The 18968-nt window shown below is 48.0% G+C and overlaps 1 protein-coding gene across 1 annotated transcript in view; it reads left to right on the forward strand.

The window, feature by feature from the left end:
• Nucleotides 1–17942, forward strand: part of LOC139279629 (uncharacterized) — a 31408-nt gene extending 13466 nt beyond the window's left edge. The window contains exons 4-6 of the mRNA XM_070898740.1: nucleotides 766–986; nucleotides 2710–2794; nucleotides 16309–17942. Of these exons, the coding sequence (XP_070754841.1) occupies nucleotides 766–986; nucleotides 2710–2794; nucleotides 16309–16408 (406 nt within the window). The 3' untranslated portion in view covers nucleotides 16409–17942. The remainder of the gene's footprint in view (nucleotides 1–765; nucleotides 987–2709; nucleotides 2795–16308) is intronic.
• The last annotated feature ends 1026 nt before the right edge of the window (nucleotides 17943–18968 follow it).

Genomic DNA, 18968 nt, shown 5'->3' on the forward strand with positions numbered 1-18968 from the left:
CCTTCATTTTGTTGGCCACGAAGTACAGGTTCAAACAGCTCACAAAGTCTGCCCAATCTTCTCCCTTCATGAATCGCTCCAAAAATCCAATCGTGCTCATTTTGCAAACAAAGGTTCTTGTATTCTCGTCGCCAAATGTTATGTATGCAATAAAGGTTCAAACTGAGTACTGTTTAACTAAGCAAAGTACAATCTTGGTTCTCTTTACTTTGGCCCAAAGTGCCCGACTCTCAAAATGGCTGGCCTTTTTTCCTGAGCAGCACCATGTGCGTGCTGCTCAGTGCCCTCCAACAATGATGCCATCTGATGGCTACAAACAGAATGTACATACATGACACGCTCCCTCAGTACTGCCCCTCCGACAGTGCAGCGCTCCCTCAGTACTGCCCCTCTGACAGTGTGGCACTCCCTCAGTACTGCCCCTCCGACAGTATAACACTCCCCCAGTACTGTTGTTCCGACTGTGCAGTGCTCCCTCAGTACTAACCCTCCAACAGTGCGACACTCCCTCAGCACTGAACTGGGAGTATCGGCCTAGATTTTGGGCTCAAGACCCTGGAGTGGGACTTGAACCCACAACCTTCTGACTCAGAGGCGAGAGAGAGCGCTACCCCCTGAGCCACGGCTCTCAACACGGCACAACTAGAGAAGGTTGAATTAAGAACGGAGCATGAGATACACTGTGTGAGTCTGTCGAACTATCAATCAGGAGTTGTCTATGGCAGCTGCTGCCATCTAACTCTCCCTCCCTCTCTGTGAATCCAGGCTACAGACAGACCAGGCTGACTGGTTGCGGGAAAGCTCGCGAGAGGATCGATCCAGAACGTGGAGCCAGACAGAATCGGTGGCGAGGAGCCCCCAGCTTCAGGACAAGGAGGAGAGCGAGGGGGCGGTGCCCTGGGCTGGCCAGCTCACCCAGGTTGGATTGTTTGGGGTGACAGACTCCCCACCAGCCTCCGCAGCAGCCCAGGGTGAGAAGCTGCAAGGTACAGGCAAAATATACACTTCAGTCTCCGAGTCCATTTCGAAAGGTGTGAGTGACTGTGGACACAAACCTGTACCAATAGTTTACACAGAATTAGGTAAAATTTTACAGCGCAGAAACGGTCCAACTGGTCCATGCCAGTGTTTACGCTCCACTTGAGCCTCTTCCCACCCCATCAACATAACCTTCTATTCCTTTCTCCCTTGTGTGTTTATCTAGCTTGCCCTTAAATGTAACTATACTATTCACCTCAACCTCTCCCTGTGGTAGTGAGTTCCACAGTCTCACCGCTCTCTGGGTAAAGAAGTTTCTCCTGAATTACCGATTGGATTTATTAATGTCAATCTTATATTGATGGCCCTGAGTTCTGGACTTTTTGCCTGTAGCATATGCTCCTGCAGTGACAATGATGACATAAACCATGCTGTGTGGGACCTAGCCCCCCAGAGCAGGGACCCAGCCCCCCAGAGCAAGGACCCAGCCCCCACAAATGGCAAATTTTATAATGGACTCAACTACTTCACTTACAAGTTCTACTTTATAAAGCTAGTAACCATATCCAGTCTGAATTTTAATTCAATTTAAATCCAGCCCCCCCAGAGCAGGGAACGGGCCCCTCAGAGCAAGGACCCAGCCCCCCAGAGCAATGACCCTACGGTGTAATCGTGGTCTGAGGCTGACCCAGCTACTCACAGCCTCAGCAGTGAGGGGCACCTTCGTGTCCCAAAGCCAAACATGTCAAGAAAAACCAGCCAGGATTCACTCCAGATAAAGGGGAGAGAGAGCGGAGGTGCCAGGACCTGTCAGTTTGGAACTCTCTTCTGCAAACGGCAATTGGTGCTGGATCAATTGTCAAATTTAAATCTGAGATTGATGGATTTCTGTTAACCAAAGGCATTAAGGGATATGGGCCAAAGGTGGGTATGTGGAGTTAGGTCACAGATCAGGCATGGTCTTGTTGAATGGCAGTACAGGCTCAAGGGGCTGAATGGCCACCTCCTTTTTAAAAAATATGCATTCACGGGATGTGGGCGTCACTGGCAAGGCCGGCATTTATTGCCCATCCCTAATTGCCCCTGAGAAGGTGGTGGTGAGCCACTTTCTTGAACCGTAGAGGGCAGTTAAGAGTCAACCACGTTGCTGTGGGTGTGGAATCACATATGGGCCCAGACCGGGTAAAGACGGCAGATTTCCTTCTCTTAAGGACATCAGTGAATCAGATGGGTTTTTATGACAATCCGGTAGTTTCATGATCACCATTACTGATACAGCTTTTTATTCCAGATGTATTTAATTCACTGAATGTAAATTCCCCAGCTGCCATGGTGGGATTTGAACCCGCTTCTCTCAATCATTAGTGCAGGCCTCAGGATTACTGGTCCAGTAACATAACCATTGTGCTACCGTTTGCCATCCTATGTTCTTACATGCCTGGTTGCGAATCGTGCCTGTGTATATTAAATGTGGACCAGACTGGGCTGTGAAGCACTCTGTGTTCCAATGGCCCCCCAGCACTCACTGCCCGAGGTATGACTGTTTCGTGAGGTACCAAAGAATAGCTGCACCTGCCTCCCAGCACTGAACTGGGGCAGGAAATATTCTTCCACATTCTACTGAGCGAGTGACTTTGAAAGGATGTTGCCAGCACTTCCTTAAGCGCAGGGGAGTCCGCGCTTGTTATTGTCCACACTGTTGTTGCTGTAAACATCTGCCTGTTTTAACAGACTCACAAATCTCCCAGGAGTCATCCGCAGAGAGGAATGCAAGCACTTCACGGCCCGCCCCGAGGGAGAACCGAGCTGTGTCCAGGTATTGGCCAGGAACAAACCCAAGGTCTGTGCGCATCTGTCCAAAGCTCAACTCCTCACCTTACAGTCAAACCACACTGTGATCCATGGGATTTAACCTGGGATTGGTCTGTCACTTGGTCTCTCCCTCTGTGATTGGTGCGACTGTTGGTCTCTCCCGCTCTGTGATTGGGGACAAGGAGCTGAGGGGGTGGGGGTGGATGGAGGGGGGGGGGAAGTGTGGTGGGGGTCGGTGATGGGGTGGGCGGGGGGGAAGGGGGTAGGTGGGGGGAAGTGGGGGTCGGTGGAGGGGGTCGGGGGTGGATGGAGGACAAGGGGGTGAGGGGGGTAGGGGAGAGGAGGCGGGGATGGGCGGGGGCAGGTGATGGGGGAAGGGGTGGTGGGGGCGGGAAGTGTGGTGGGAGTGGGTGAAGGTGATGGGGATGGGTGGAGGGGGGCGGGGGTATGTGGGTGGGGGGGGGGTTGCGTGTTGGACCTGAGCAGGTGTGTGCTGAGGTTGTATGTTTGAAGGAAAGATTGGGAAAGGGGTTGTGGGGCAGCATATTGAACCTTTCCAGCTGTGTCCCACCCGGCGTGACAGTGTGAACATGTAATTGTCCACATATTGAGTTCCTGACCTTGACTAAATCATTGTGTGGCTTAGAGGGTTAAACTATGAGGACAGGCAGGGCCTGCCTTGGGGAACTCACACCCTGGGCAAACTTGTATTGTGGCACTCTTTCTTTGAGTTTAAGCCTGTAGTTTTGGTGAAAGTTTAAGAAATAAAGCTGTAAGTTCTAAGGTTTATTATAATTGAAATAAATGACATAAGTCCATAAATAAATTACAGCTAAGTGACAAATAAACTAAATAAGTTACACACTGAACTAATAAATAACAATTACAAATTTTGTTCTCCAAGATATTTTGAGCCCTATCATTCTCGATAGACCGGATGGCCAGTGGAGATAGTCCCAAGGGCGATCACAAATCCATCGCCCTTGATACGGACGTGGCCTCTGCACCGTGCTCCCGGTGTTGAGGTGGTGGCCCCTCGCCCCACTGCAGTGCCCTGCTTTTAACGGAAGGGGAGGGCCATGTTCTCCCGGCGCTCCGCGTAGCGCTGGAAAATTCCCACGGTTATCGGCCCGGTCCCGCCCACGAGAGGAGTGGATCGCGCGACATTGAGCTCCACTTCCACTCGTTGGGCGGGACTTCAAACGCCGGGTGCAGGAAGTCCCGCCTCGCCTCAGTTACCGTCCCGAACAGGGCGTTACCGAATTCCGGCCCCTCTGTGTCCAAGTCAATCCCATCAGTGACTCTCTCTCCTGTGGACTGAGTGTGACTTTACACGTACAATCTCTGGCCCTACAGCGGTAACCAGGGGTCGAACAGGAACACATGTTACTGCCGCTAACTGCCTGGATACCACATGATCCCTTTCGTCACCTCCGAATGGAATATTAAACACTTGGGTTAAACTACAAACCAACAAACCAGTTTGTTCAAAGTCACAGATAAGCAGCAGCAAGAGGCAACACAGCAACCTGAGCTATTTTTACAAATGGGTTAAATCGTCAGCTTTGCTTGGAGACAAAAATAACACTTTGCTAATGGCTGATAGTAAATCTGGGCTGACGGCTGTATTGTAGCTCATAGATGGGACCAGCTATATGGAGACCAGAACTGTGCACGGTCTCCATATAGCTTGGTTAGACCACACGAGGCACTGTGCACAGTGCTGGTCTCCAGATACCTGGGCTAGACCACACTTGGAGCACTGTGCACAGTTCTGGTCTCCATATAGCTTGGTTAGACCACACTTGGAGCACCATGTACAGTTCTGGTCTCCAGATACCTGGGTTAGACCACACTTGGAGCACTGTGCACAGTTCTGGTCTCCAGATACCTGGGCTAGACCACACTTGGAGCACCATGTACAGTTCTGGTCTCCAGATACCTGGGTTCGACCACACTTGGAGCACCGTGCACAGTTCTGGTCTCCAGATACCTGGGTTAGACCACACTTGGAGCACTGTGCACAGTTCTGGTCTTCAGATACCTGGGTTAGGCCACACTTGGAGTACTGTGCACAGTTCTGGTCTCCATATTCCAGGGTTAGACCACACAAAAGTTTGCACGGCAGTTCCTGTTGGGGGCGAGACCGGGGGGCAAAGGGATGCAAAATTTCCAGCGGGACATGGTGGGACACGTAGCGCTGGCAGGGAGACAGGGCCCTCCCTTCCCTTAAAGGGGAGGACCATGCTGCCGACTCTGTGGGCGGGAAATGTGGCCATCGCTGGACCACCAGGCAGAGGGTTGCCGTGGTAACAGCCTGGCATGCAAGCGGAGTGCCGGCCTGCAAGATCGCAGCATGGATCCCGCGATCTACAATCAAGTAAGTCGGCCAGTTTCTTTGCTGCCGCACCTCCCCTTAAATTTCCGCCCCGGGAGCGAGCGACCTACAGCCCATACTCGCTCTGGGGAAAACGGGTCGCTGCACACGGTGATGACGGTGTCATCGCTGGCACAGCGGCCCGAGGTGCCAACGGTTACCGCCGCTGCTCAACTCCCAGGGAATTTTGTGGGAGTCCGTAGCGGCGCTGCGCCCGGGCGAACAGGCGTTTGCGCTCCGTTAGTGCCCCCCGGATGTGCAAACGCCCGGAATTTTTCCCCCTTGGGGTCCATATATCTGGGTTATAACAAATTTACATTACTGTGCACTAATGTTTCCTTTAAGCTGCGCGACTGCACAGCGCTCTACAGCTCCCACTTGTGGGCGAGGACAGAACTACAGGGCCATCAATATAAGACAGTCACTAATAAATCCAATAGGGAGCTCAGGAGAAATGTCTTTACTCAGAGAGTGGTGAGAATGTGGAGAATAGCATAGATGCATTTAAGGGGAAGCTGGATAACCACATGAGGGAGAAAGGAATAGAAGGATATGTTGATGGGGTGAGATGAAGAGGGGCGGGAGGAGGCATGTGTGGAGCATAAACACCGGCACGGACTGGTTGGGCCGAATGGCTTGTTTCTGTGCTGTAATGGGGAGCCACCCACACAATGAAACAGGATTAGAACTGGCTAACACGGCGCACGGCCCAGGTACACCTTTACCTGAGCGCAGAGGTGTACTGTGGCTCCACCTGCTCCCCCTCCCACCCCTCCCCGCATGGATGGTGAGTCACCACCAATCGCTCCTTCAGTATCATGTAAAACCTGCAATGGATTCTCAAACTCTGATCATTCAAAGTTGTCTTTCTCCACCCACCATCCCTCCCAGTGCAACTACCTGTGTGAAGATACAGGAGGTGGATTCCAAAGGGCATTTCGTTCAACTCTTCAACACCTCACATGACAAGGATGTGGATCTGAGTGGCTACACCCTGCAGCAGAGCGTTGGTGCCTATCCCATTTCCCTGTACCGCTTCCCAAGGCACACCTGGCTCCCAGCGCAGCACAGCCTCACGGTGAGTCAAACAATTGTGCCTATAGCATGTCGCTAGCGTCTGTCTGTCTCTTTTTCTATCTCTCTCTCTCTCTCTTTCTCTGACTCTCTCTCTCTCTTTCCCTCGTTCTCTCTCACTCTCTCTCTATCTCTCTCTCTATATCTATCTCTCACTCTATCTATCTCGATCTCTCACTCTATCTATCTCGATCTCTCACTATCTATCTAGCTATCACTCTACCTATCACTATTTATCTCTCTATCTATCTATCTATGCATCACTCTAACTCTCTATCTATCACTATCTATCACTATATCTCTATCTCTCACTATCTTGTTATCTATCTCTCTATTTCTGTCTGGCTATCTATCTATATGAAAGTTTTGAGTGTCTGCCACACATCAAAGTCTCAGAATGATCAGGGAAAGGGAAAGTGGGTCACCTTCAGTCCTGACTCTGCTGCTGGCCTAAAGCCAGTCCTGTCGACACCACTTCCGGTCCAACCAGTGACAGTCAGGCTATTGATCTGCCCTACCTGTGGACAGGTTTTTATAAATTAATTCTCGGAATGTGAGCGTCGCTGTCATTTATTGCCCATCCCTAATGGCCCTGAGAAAATAATATAATTAAGTGTCTTGCTGGCCCACTTCAGAGGGCAGTTAAGAGTCAAACAGTTAAGGTGTGGGACTGGAGTCACATATAGACCAGACCGGGTAAGGACGGCAGGTTTCCTTCTCGAAAGGGGCATTAGTGAACCAGATGAGTTTTTACGGCAATCCGACATCTTCAATGTCACTTTAAATGATAAAATAATTGTTGTTTGTTGGGCCTTGCTGTTCACAAATCGGCTGCCGCGTTGCCCTACATTACAACAGCGACAACAGTTCAAAAAGACCTTCAGTGGCTGCGAAGCCTTTTGGGAGGCTCTGAGGACGAGAAAGGCGCAGGAGAAATGCGAGTCCTTTCTTGCTGTTCCTGCCCCGATGCCCCACCCCCTTAGCGCAGCTGAGATAGGGAACTCGCAGTGCAGCGTAACTCAGGGGCATTTCTCAGCTCCACATAAAACGGTTGATTCTGTGTGAGATTGGCGAGCCCCTCGCCTCGCCTCACTTTGTGTTTCTCACCAGATTTGGGCCGCAGCAGTTGGTGTCTCCCCGGAGTTGCCGTCTGACGTTGTGTGGAAGGACCAGCGCAAATTCCGAAGTGGACCGGAATGTACCACATCTCTCTGCAAATCAAATCGACAGGTAAAGAAGCGAGGGGAGCGGACCACAGGAAACCTGGTCTGAGATTGACCGGGGACACTCGGGCCAATTGCTGCCTGATGCGATGTCCCAGACACGGTCTGTAAATGGTCTCCAAATCATAGAATGGTTACAGTTCAGAAGAAAGCCACTCAGCCCATCGAGCCCGTGCTGGCTCTCTGCAAGAGCACTTCAGCTAGTCCCACTCCCCCAAATGTTGCGTGCAGGCCGCCTGCTTCTCACGGAAGGGAACTCAAACCTGCAAATCCAGCTCTTATACCGGTTTTTAAATCCTGATTAAAATGTTCAGGTACAAAGGTGTAGCGGGCCCGGACTGTGCACTTCAGTTTTCAAGTCTGTGCTTAACGAGAAAGCAAGTGGACTCTACGTTGTTTCATATATTGAGGGGGGTGCAGGGAAATCTCTCTCATCTCGCATCAGTGTCAGCTGTGGCTCAGTGGGTAGCACTCCCGTCGGAGGTGCCGTCTTTCGGATGAGATGTTAAACCGAGGCCCCGTCTGCCCTTTCAGGTGGGTGTAAAAGATCCCATGGCACTATTTCGAAGAAGAGCAGGGGAGTTTTACCCGGTGTCCTGGGGCCAATATTTATCCCTCAATCAACATAACAAAAACAGATTATCTGGTCATTATCACATTGCTGTTTGTGGGAGCTTGCTGTGCGCAAATTGGCAGCCACGTTTCCCACATTACAACAGTGACTACACTCCAAAGTACGTCATTGGTTGTAAAGTGCTTTGGGACTTCCGCTGGTCGTGAAAGGCGCTATATAAATGCAAGTCTTTCCTTCTTGTTAATTCGAGCCCTCGTTCATCTACCAAGTATAAATTAAACCATCAATGCTTCCACTTGCAATTCTTCTAGGAAAGAGTGATCCTAGCATGGTTGAATTTCAAATTCAGTTGGAGGGTGAGAAAGTTGGATCTCAAACTAGTGTCCTAAACTTAAATAAAGGAGTCTATAAAGGTATGAAGGCAGAGTTAGCTAAAGTGGACTGGGAAAATAGATTAAAGTGTAGGACGGTTGATGAGCAGTGGCAGACATTTAAGGAGATATTTCATAACTCGCAACAAATATATATCCCAATGAGAAGGGATAACCGCCCGTGGCTAACTAAGGAAATAAGGGATGGTATCAAATTGAAAACAAAGGCATGCAATGTGGCCAAGACTAGTAGGAGGCCAGAGGATTGGGAAACTATAAAAGCCAGCAAAGAACGACTAAAAAATAATAAAGGGAGTGAAGATAGATTATGAAAGTAAACTAGCACAAAATATAAAACCAGATAGTAAGAGTTTCTACAGGTACATAAAAAGGAAAAGACTGGCTAAAGTAAATGTTGGTCCCCTAGAGGATGAGACTGGGGAATTAATAATAAGGAACAGGGAAATGGCAGAGACATTGAACAAATATTTTGTATGGATCTTCACCATAGAAGACACTACAAACATCCCAATAGTGGATAATCAAGGGGCTGCAGGGAGGCAGGAACTTAATACAATCACTATCACTAATGAAGTAGTACTCGGTAAAATAATGAGACTAGAGGCGGACAAGTCCCCTGGACCTGATGGCTTACATCCTAGGGTCTTGAGAGAAGTGGTTGCAGAGATAGTGGATGCATTGGTTGTAATCTACCAAAATTCCCTGGTCTGGGGAGGTCCCAGCGGATTGGAAAACCGCAAATGTAACGCCCCTATTTAAAAAAAGGAGGCAGACAGAAAGCAGGAAACTATAGACCAGTTAACCTAACATCTGTTGTTGGGAAAATGCTGGAGTCCATTATTAAGGAAGAAGTAGCAGGACATTTGGAAAAGCATAATTCAATCAAGCAGAGTCAGCATGGTTTTATGAAAGGGAAATCATGTTTGCCAAATTTGCTGGAGTTCTTTGAAGATGTAATGAGCAGGGTGGATAAGGGGGATCCAGTGGATGTGGTGTATTTGGATCTCAAGAAGGCATCCGATAAAGTACCACATAATAGGTTACTGCACAAGATAAAAGTTCACGGGGTTGGGGGTAATATATTAGCAAAAAAGGATTAGCTAACTAACAGAAAACAGAGGGTCAGGATAAATGAGTCATTTTCCGGTTGGCAACAGTGCCGCAGGGATCGGTGGTGGGGCCTCAACTATTTACAATCTATATTAATCACTTGGATGAAGGGACCGAGTGTAATGTGGCCAAGTTTGCTGATGATACAAAGATGGATGGGAGAGCAAATTGTGAGGACACAAAAAATCTGCAAAGGGATACAGACAGGCTAAGTGAGTGGGTAAACATTAGGCAGATGGAGTATAATGTGAGAATATGTGAGGTTATCCACTTTGGCAGAAAAAACAGAAAAGCAAATTATAATTTAAATGGAGAAAAATTGCAAAGTGCTGCAGTACAGAGGGACCTGCATGAAACACAAAAAGTGAGTATTCAGGTACAGCAAGTGATCAGGAAGACAAATGGAATGTTGGCCTTTATTGCAAGGGGAAGCAGAGAAGTTCTGCAACAACTGTACAGAGTATTGGTGAGGCCACACCTAGAGTACTGCGTTCAGTTTTGGTCTCCAGATTTAAGGAAGGATATACTTGTATTGGAGGCTGTTCAGAGAAGGTTCACTAGGTTGATTCCTTAGATGAAGGAGTTGACTTATGAAGATAGGTTGAGTAGGTTGGGCCTATATGCATTGGATTTCAGAAGAATGAGAGGTGATCTAATGAGGGGCTCGACAATGTGGATGCAGAGAGAATATTTCCACTCATAGGGAAAACGAAAACTGGGGGACCTAGTCTTTGAATATGGCGCCACCCATTTAAAACTGAGATGAGGAGGAATTCCTTCTCTCAGAGGTTTGTAAATTTATGGAATTCTCTGCCCCAGAGAGCTGTGGAGGTGCGGTCATTGAATATATTTAAGATGGAGATAGACAGCTTTTTGAGCGATAAGAGAATAAAGGGTTATGGTGAACGGGCCGGGAAGTGGAGCTGAGTCCAGGATCAGATCAGCCATGATCTTATTGAATGGTGGAGCAGGGTCAAGAGGCCAAATGGCCAACTCTTGCTCCTATTTCTATGTTGTGTGGAGACTAGGGCTCCAAAATTGTGCCTATTCGGCACGGAGTCATTTTATAACTTGCCCTCCATGTTTTGCGTGCATTGATGGTCAGCACGTTGCGCTGTCGCCGCCCCGATGGGCATGCGCCGACCCTCTTCCGAGCAGCAGGAAATTGCCCCATGGGAGCAGATCGAGCAGATCTGCTGCCAGTCGGTGCCCCTGACAACTTTTCCCGGCGGAAAGCTGTCTGTAGCTAGGCAGCGCATCCACCCTTAAAGGGAACGGCGCACTGTCGCGGCCGCCATTTTATTTTATTTGACAGCCGACTCCATTCTCGGACTGACAATGGTGCCCCCGGGTTTGGCCGGGCCGCTACAGGCAGCCTGACACCCACTCTTCGGTGCCACACCACTGGCCCGACCGAAACTCTCCTTAGTGGCCACTGGGTCAAGCTAAAATCAATGCAGAGCTTGCAGCGGCCCTCCCCTTTAACTGAAGGGGAGGAACATTGTGACGTGTCAGCCCGGCGCCGATGAGTCAGAGTAGCAGCCGACTTGACACAACGGCACTTCCGCTCTGCACCGCACTGTCGGAGGGGCAGTACTGAAGGAATACTGCACTGTCGGAGGGGCAGTACTGAAGGAATACTGCACTGTCGGAGGGGCAGTACTGAGGGAGCACCGCACTGTCGGAGGGGCAGTACTGAAGGAATACTGCACTGTCGGAGGGGCAGTACTGAAGGAATACTGCACTGTCGGAGGGGCAGTACTGAAGGAATACTGCACTGTCGGAGGGGCAGTACTGAGGGAGCACCGCACTGTCGGAGGGGCAGTACTGAAGGAATACTGCACTGTCGGAGGGGCAGTACTGAAGGAATACTGCACTGTCGGAGGGGCAGTACTGAGGGAGCACCGCACTGTCGGAGGGGCAGTACTGAAGGAATACTGCACTGTCGGAGGGGCAGTATTGAGGGAGCACTGCACTGTCGGAGGGGCAGTATTGAGCGAGCACTGCACTGTTGGAGGGGCAGGACTGAGGGAGTGCTGCCCTGTCGTAAGTGTCGTCTTTCGTATGAGACATTAAAGCGAGGCCCCGTATGCCCTCTTGGGTGGATGTAAAAGATCCCATTACACTATTTAGAAGAAGGGCAAGGAGGGTAGCCCTAATGTCCTGGGGCCAATATTTATCCCTCAACCAACATCACTAAAACAGATTTTCTGGTCATTACTATATTGCTGTTTGTGGGAGCTTGCTGTGCACAAATTGGTTGCCACGTTCCCTATGTTACAACAGTGACTACACTCCAAAACTACTTAATTGGCTGTAAAGTACTTTGGGACGTCCTGTGGTTGTGAAAGGTGCTATATAAATGCAAGTCTTTCTTTTCTTTCTTGAACTCGCTCTGCACAGAGGGTAAGGGATTGAGGTCACATGTGGAAGTGACCAGTGATTACCTTAAATCACCTGAACTAATATTCCAAAGATGTGACACTGTCTTGTAGTGAACAGATGTTACACAATAACGGCATTGTGAATGGCCTGCGGGTGGTTTATCTGCCAAAGCACAGCTGAATATAGAAAGTTCAGATGGGAAGTGGAAAGGGAAATAAGAGGGACAAAGAGAGAGTATGAGAATAGATTGTCAGCTAACATAAAAGGCAGTCTAAAAGTCTTCTAAAGGCATATAAATAGTAAGCGAAGGGTGGGGCTGATAAGGATCCAGTGAGGAGACCTACGCATGGCGGCAGAGGGTATGGATGAGGTACTAAATGAGTACGTTGCATCTGAGTGAGGAAGGTATGGGGATCCAGGAGGTAGTGATGGAGGAGCCTCAGCCCTTGCTCTTGTCCAACAAGTTCGAGGCACTTACCTGGATGAGAGCAGGGTCTGCAGGGAGAGGTAAGCAAACTGATCACAGCACCGTGATACAGGCCATTAAAGCTGGGGGGGTGTGGGCGGAGTAAAGCCATTCAAGCTGGGGGGGGGGGGTGGGGGGAGTAAAGCCATTCAAGCTGGGGGGGGGGGGGGGGAGTAAAGCCATTCAAGCTGGGGGGTGGGGGGGGGAGTAAAAAGAAACATTGTAGTAGTAGGGGACAGTATCATTAGGGGGATAGATACAGTTCTCTGCAGCCGTAAGCGTGAGTCCCGAAGGCTATGTTGCCTGCCCGGTGCCAGGGTTAAAGACATCTCCTCGGGGCTGGAGAGGAACTTGGAGTGGGAGGGGGTGGATCCAGTTGTCGTGGTCCACGTGGGTACCAACGACATAGATAGGACAGACAAGAAGGTTCTGCTCAGGGATTATGAGTAGCTAGGGGCCAAATTAAAATGCAGAACCACAAAGGTAATAATCTCTGGATTACTACCCGAGCCACGTGCAAACTTACATAGGTTAACTAAGATCAGAGAGTAAAACTTGTGGCTCAAAGACTGGTGTGGGAGAAATGGGTTTTGGTTCCTGGGGCACAGACATCAGTACTGGGCTAAGAGGGAGCTATTCCGTCAGGACGGACTCCACTTGGAACGTGCTGGGACTAGGGTCCTGGCGAACCGAATAACTAGGGCTGCAGAGAGAGCTTTAAACTAATTAGTGGGGGGAGGGTTCAGGTGAGCAGAAACCTAAAAGCTCAAAGAACAAGGTGCAGGCAATAGAGCAGGGTAGCATTGGGGGAAAGGAAAACCAGAGCGTGACAGGAAGGGACAGAATCTATAAACATAAGAGTGTATCAGAAACTGGGGCCATAGCAGGAGAAAATGGTAAGAAAACACATTTAAAAGCTCTTTATCTCAAGGCACACAGCATTCGTAACAAATTAGATGTGCTGTCGGCACAAATAGTTACAAATGGGTATGATCTGACAGCCATAACAGACATATGATTAAAAGGTGACCAAGACTGGGAATTAAATATTCAGGGGTACTTGACAATTCGGAAGGACAGACAGAAAGGAAAAGGAGATGGGGTAGCTCTGTTGATGGATGGAATCACTGTAATAGTGAGAAACGATATTGGCTCAAATGATCAGGATGTTGAAACAGTTTGAGTGGACATAAGGGATAATAAGGGGAAAAAGTCACTTGTGGGCATATTCTATAGGCCCCCTTACTTTAGCAACTCTGTTGGTCGGAGTATAAACCAAGAAATAGTGGGGGCTTGTAAAAAGGGAACAGCAATAATCATGGGTGATTTTAACCTCCATATTGCTTGGACAAATCAAATTGATCAGGGTAGCCTTGAGGAGGAGTTCATAGAATGCATAAGGGATGGGTTCCTTGAGCAGTATGTAACGGAACCAACCAGGGGGCAGACTATCTTAGATCTGGTCCTGTGTAATGATTAATAAACAATCTCCTAGTAAGGGATCCCCTTGGAATGAGTGATCATAGCACAGTTGAATTTCAAATTCAGATGAAGGGCGAGAAAGTTGGATCTCAAACCAGCGTACTAAGCTTAAATAAAGGAGACTATAAAGGTATTATAAAAGTTCAAAGGGGTTGGGGGTAATATATTGGCATGGATAGAGAATTGGCTAACTAACAGAAAACAGAAAGTTGGGATAAATGGTTAATTCTTAGGTTGACAATCAGTAACCAGTGGGGTGCCGCAGGGATCAGTGCTGGGACCCTAACTATTTACAATCTATATTAATGACTTGGAAGAAGGGACCAAGTGAAATGTAGCCAAGTTTGCTAACGATACAAAGATGAGAGGTAAAGCAATGTGTGAGGACACAAAAAATCTGCAAAAGGACATAGACAGGCTAAGTGAGTGGGCAAAAATTTGTGACGGAGTATAATGTTGGAAAGTGTGAAAGTTTGGCAGAAAGAATCAAAGACCAAGTTATTATTTAAATGAAAAAAAATTACAAAGTGCTGCAGTACAGCAGGACCTGGGGATACTTGCGCATGAAACACAAAAGGTTAGTATGCAGATACAGCAAGTGATCAGGAAGGTAAATGGAATCTTGGCCTCTATTGCAAGGTCATTGAATAAATTTAAGACAGAGATAGATAGTTTCTTAACCGATAAGGGAATAAGGGGTTATGGGGAGAGGGCAGGGAAGTGAGTCTATGATCGGATCAGCCATGATCGTATTAAATGGTGGAGCAGGCTCGAGGGGCCATATGGCCTGCTCCTGCTCCTATTCCTTATTTCTTTGCCAAGGAAGAAGATGTTGCCAATATCATTGTGAAAGAGGAGGAGGTTACTGGATAAGATAAAAATTGATAAGGAGGTGGTACTAGAAAGGCTGGCTGTACTTAAAGTAGATAAGTCACCAGATGCTGAGGGAGGTAAGGGTGGAAATTGCGGAGACACTGGCCATAATCTTCCAATCCTCCTTAGGTACGGGGGTGGTGCCAGAGGACTGGAGAATTGCAAATGTTACACCATTGTTCAAAAAAGGGTATAAGAATAAACCCAACAACTACAGGCCAGTCAGTTTAACTTCGGTAGTGGGGAAGCTTTTAGAAACGATAATCCGGGACAAGATTAGCAATCACTTGGACAAGTGTGGATTAATTAAGGAAAGCCAGCACGGATTTGTTGAAGGCAAATTGTGTTTAACCAACTTGATTGAGTTTTTTGTTCAGGTAACAGAAAGGGTTGATGAGGGCAATGTGGTTGATGGATTTCCAAAAGGCGTTCGACAAAGTGCCACATAATAGGCTTGCCAGCAAAGTTGAAGCCCATGGAATAAAAGTGACAGTGGCTGCATGGATACGGAATTGGTTAAGTGATTGAAAATGGAGAGTAGTGGTGAACGGTTGTTTTTTGGACTGGAGGAAGGTATACAGTGGTGTTCCCCAGGGATCGCTACTCGGACTACTGCTTTTCTTGATATATATTAATGACGTAGACATGGGTGTACAGGGCACAATTTCAAAATTTGCAGATGACACAAAACTTGGAAGCATTGTGAACAGTGAGGAGGAGAGTGATATACTTCAAGAGGACTGGGCGGACACGTGGCAGATGAAATTTAATGCAGAAAAGTGCGAAGTGATAGATTTTGGTAAGAACAATGAGGAGAGACAATATAAACTAAAGGGTACAATCCTAAAGGAGGTGCATGAACAGAGAGACCTGGGGGTATATGCGCACAAATCGTTGAAGGTGGCAGGGCAGGTTGAGAAAGCACTTAAAAAGGCTTATGGGATTCTGGGATCCATAAATAGAGGCATAGAGTATAAAAGTGTGGAAGTTATGAAGAACCTTTATAAAACACTAGTTCGGCCTCAACTGGAGTATTGTGTCCAATTCTGGGCACTGCACTTTAGGAAGGATGTGAAGGCCTTAGAGAGGGTGCAGAAAAGATTTACAGAATGATTCCAGGGATAACGGACTTCAGGATTGTTCTCCTTGGAGTAGAGAAGATTTGAGAGCAGATTTAATAGAGGTGTTCAAAATCATGAGGTGTCTGGATAGAGTAGATAGAGAGAAACTGTTCCCATTGGCAGAAGGGGCGAGAACCAGAGACACAGATTTAAGGTGATTGGCAAAAGAACGAGAGGCAACACAAGGATCTGGAATGCACTGCCTGAGAGGCTGGTGGAGGTAGACTCAATCGTGGCTTTCAAAAGGGAATTGGATAAGTACCTGAAGGGAAATAAAATTCAGGGCTATGGGGAAAGGGCGGGGGAGTGGGATGAGCTGAAGTGCTCTTGCAGAGAGCCGGCACGGGCTCGACGGGCCAAATGGCCTCTTGCTGTGCTGTAACCATTCTATGATCCTATGAATGTTAACGGCTTATTCCAGTCTATTCTGACTCTCCGCAGGCAATCGCTTGGTACGTCTCCCCACAGAGATTCTCTGCTGCTGCTAACTCCTTTAATGACAAAGATGATGTCTCGGAAGATTGGGTCCCTGTGCCCCTGAATGAACAGCAGATATCCCAAGGGTTTTGCTCAGAGACACAGGGCATGAAGGAAGACGGTTGGGCTCCCAGTCCGGAAACGAAGATTACACTTGATACTTTGAGAAACAGCTGGGCAGACTTTGTGCCCTCACAGAAAAAGTAACAGCACTTGCTTACCTCAAGGGCGCTTAACTGGGCTGTACCTGGAATGGGGAACTGCCTGCATCCTTCCACAGCCAGTCAGATGCTGGTGAAAGATGATTGTAATGGCCCTCCATCACAAAGCCATATCATTTAAAGCAAAGGAGCCCATCGTATCTGTGCTGGCTCTTTGTTAGAACCATCCCAAACTAATCCCACTGCCCCGCTCTCTCCCCATAGCCCTGTATCAATCCCAAACTATTCCCATCGCCCCACTCTCTCCCCATAGCCCAGTATCAATCCTAAACTAATCCCATTTCCCCGCTCTCTCCCCATAGCCCAGTATCAATCCTAAACTAATCCCACTGTCCCGCTGACTCACCATAGCCCTTTATCAATCCCAATCTAATCCCACTGTCCCGCTCTCTCCCCATAGCCCTGTATCAATCCCAAACTATTCCCATTTCCCCACTCTCTCCCCATAGCCCTGTATCAATCTCAAACTAATCCCACTGCCCTGCTCTCTCCCCACAGCCCTGCATCAATCTCAAACTAATCTCACTGCCCCGCTGTCTCCCCATAGCCCTGTATCAATCCCAAACTAGTCCCACTGTCCCACTCTCTCTCCATAGCCCTGTATCAATCCCCAAACTAATCCCACTGCCCCGCACTCTCCCCATAGATCTCTAATTCTACCCTTGAGCATCCCTGATTATAATTGCTCAACCATTGGTGGCCATGCCTTCTGTTGCCTGGGCCCCAAGCTCTGGAACATAAGAACATAACATAAGAACATAAGAAATAGGAGCAGGAGTCGGCCATTTGGCCCCTCAAGCCTGCTCCGCCATTTAATACGAATATGGCTGATCTGATCTTGGGCTCAGCTCCACTTCCCAGCCTGCTCCCCATAACCCTTGACTCCCCTATTGTTGAAAAATCTGTCCATCTCCACCTTAAACATATTCAATGACCCAGCCTCCACAGCTCTCTGGGGCAGGGAATTCCATAGGTTCACGACCCTCTGAGAGCAGAAATTCCTCCTCATTTCCATCTTAAATGGGTGACCCCTTATTCTGAAACTTTGCCCCCTAGTTTTGGATTCCCTCACGAGGGGAGACATCCTCTCTGCATCTACCCTGTCAAGCCTCCTCAGAATCTTATACATTTCAATAAGATCACCTCTCATTCTTCTAAAGTCCAATGAGTATAGGCCCAACTTGCTCAATCTTTCTTCATAAGACAGCCCCTTCATCTCTAGAATCAACCTCGTAAACCTTCTCTGAACTTCCTTCAATGCAAATATATCCCTCCTTAAATAAGGAGACCAAAAGGAATACTCCAGGTGTGGTATCACCAACATCTGTACAGTTGTAGCAGGACTTCCCTACTTTTATACTCCACCCCCCGTGCAATAAAGGCCAATATTCCATTTGCCTTCCTGATTATTTGCTGTACCTGCATACTAACTTTTTGTGTTTCATGTACAAGGGCTCCCAGATCCCTCTGTACCACAGCATTTTGTAATTTCTCCCCATTTAAATAATAATTTGCTTTTTTATTTTTCCTACCTATTAGATCTGTAATGTACTTATGAATGACTCCACGAGGCAATGTGTTGTACTCAAACTGTAGTGACCTCGGTCCTTTATTTGTAACTCCAGAGTGAGGCACAAGCATGGTGGGCAGCCTTTTACACTGAGCCCTGAAGACCTATGCAGGTGACCCTCAAGTCTCCCACCGCAGTACTCTCTGGTGGACAGCCTCTGCCACAGGGGCAGGAAACCACGGTCTCTGCCAGTTGCACCCTCTAGTGGTGCTAGCATAGTATATACACAGTGTAAACCTTATTGATAGTACATTAGGTAACAAGTCTCCATCTTATGCAACTATACAGTGACTACACAGAGAGTATAACTATAGTCTGCATATATAACACTACCAAAGTGGATAACCTCACACTTTCCCACATTATACTCCATCTGCCAAAGGTTTGCCTTCACACTTAACCTATCTATATCCCTTTGTAGATTCTTTGCATCCTCCTCACAACTTGCTTTCCCACCTATCTTTGTATTATCAGCAAATTTGGCTACATTACACTCTGTCCCTTCATCCAAGTCATTAATATAGATTGTAAATAGTTGAGGACCCAGCACCGATCCCTGCGGCACCCCACGAGTTACACTTTGCCAACCGGAAAATGATCCATTTATCCCGACTCTCTGTTTTCTGTTAGTTAGCCAATCCTCTATCCATGCTAATATATTACCCCTAAACCCATGAGCTCTTATCTTGTGCAGTATCTTTTTATGTGGCACCTTATCAAATGCCTTCTGAAAATCCAAATACACGGCATCCACTGGTTCCCCTTTATCCACACTGCTCGTTACATCCTCAAAGTACTCCAGTACATTTGTCAAACACGATTTCCCTTTCATA

The sequence above is a fragment of the Pristiophorus japonicus genome, chromosome 14, assembly GCF_044704955.1.
Source record: "Pristiophorus japonicus isolate sPriJap1 chromosome 14, sPriJap1.hap1, whole genome shotgun sequence".
In the NCBI taxonomy this organism is placed as follows: domain Eukaryota; kingdom Metazoa; phylum Chordata; class Chondrichthyes; family Pristiophoridae; genus Pristiophorus; species Pristiophorus japonicus.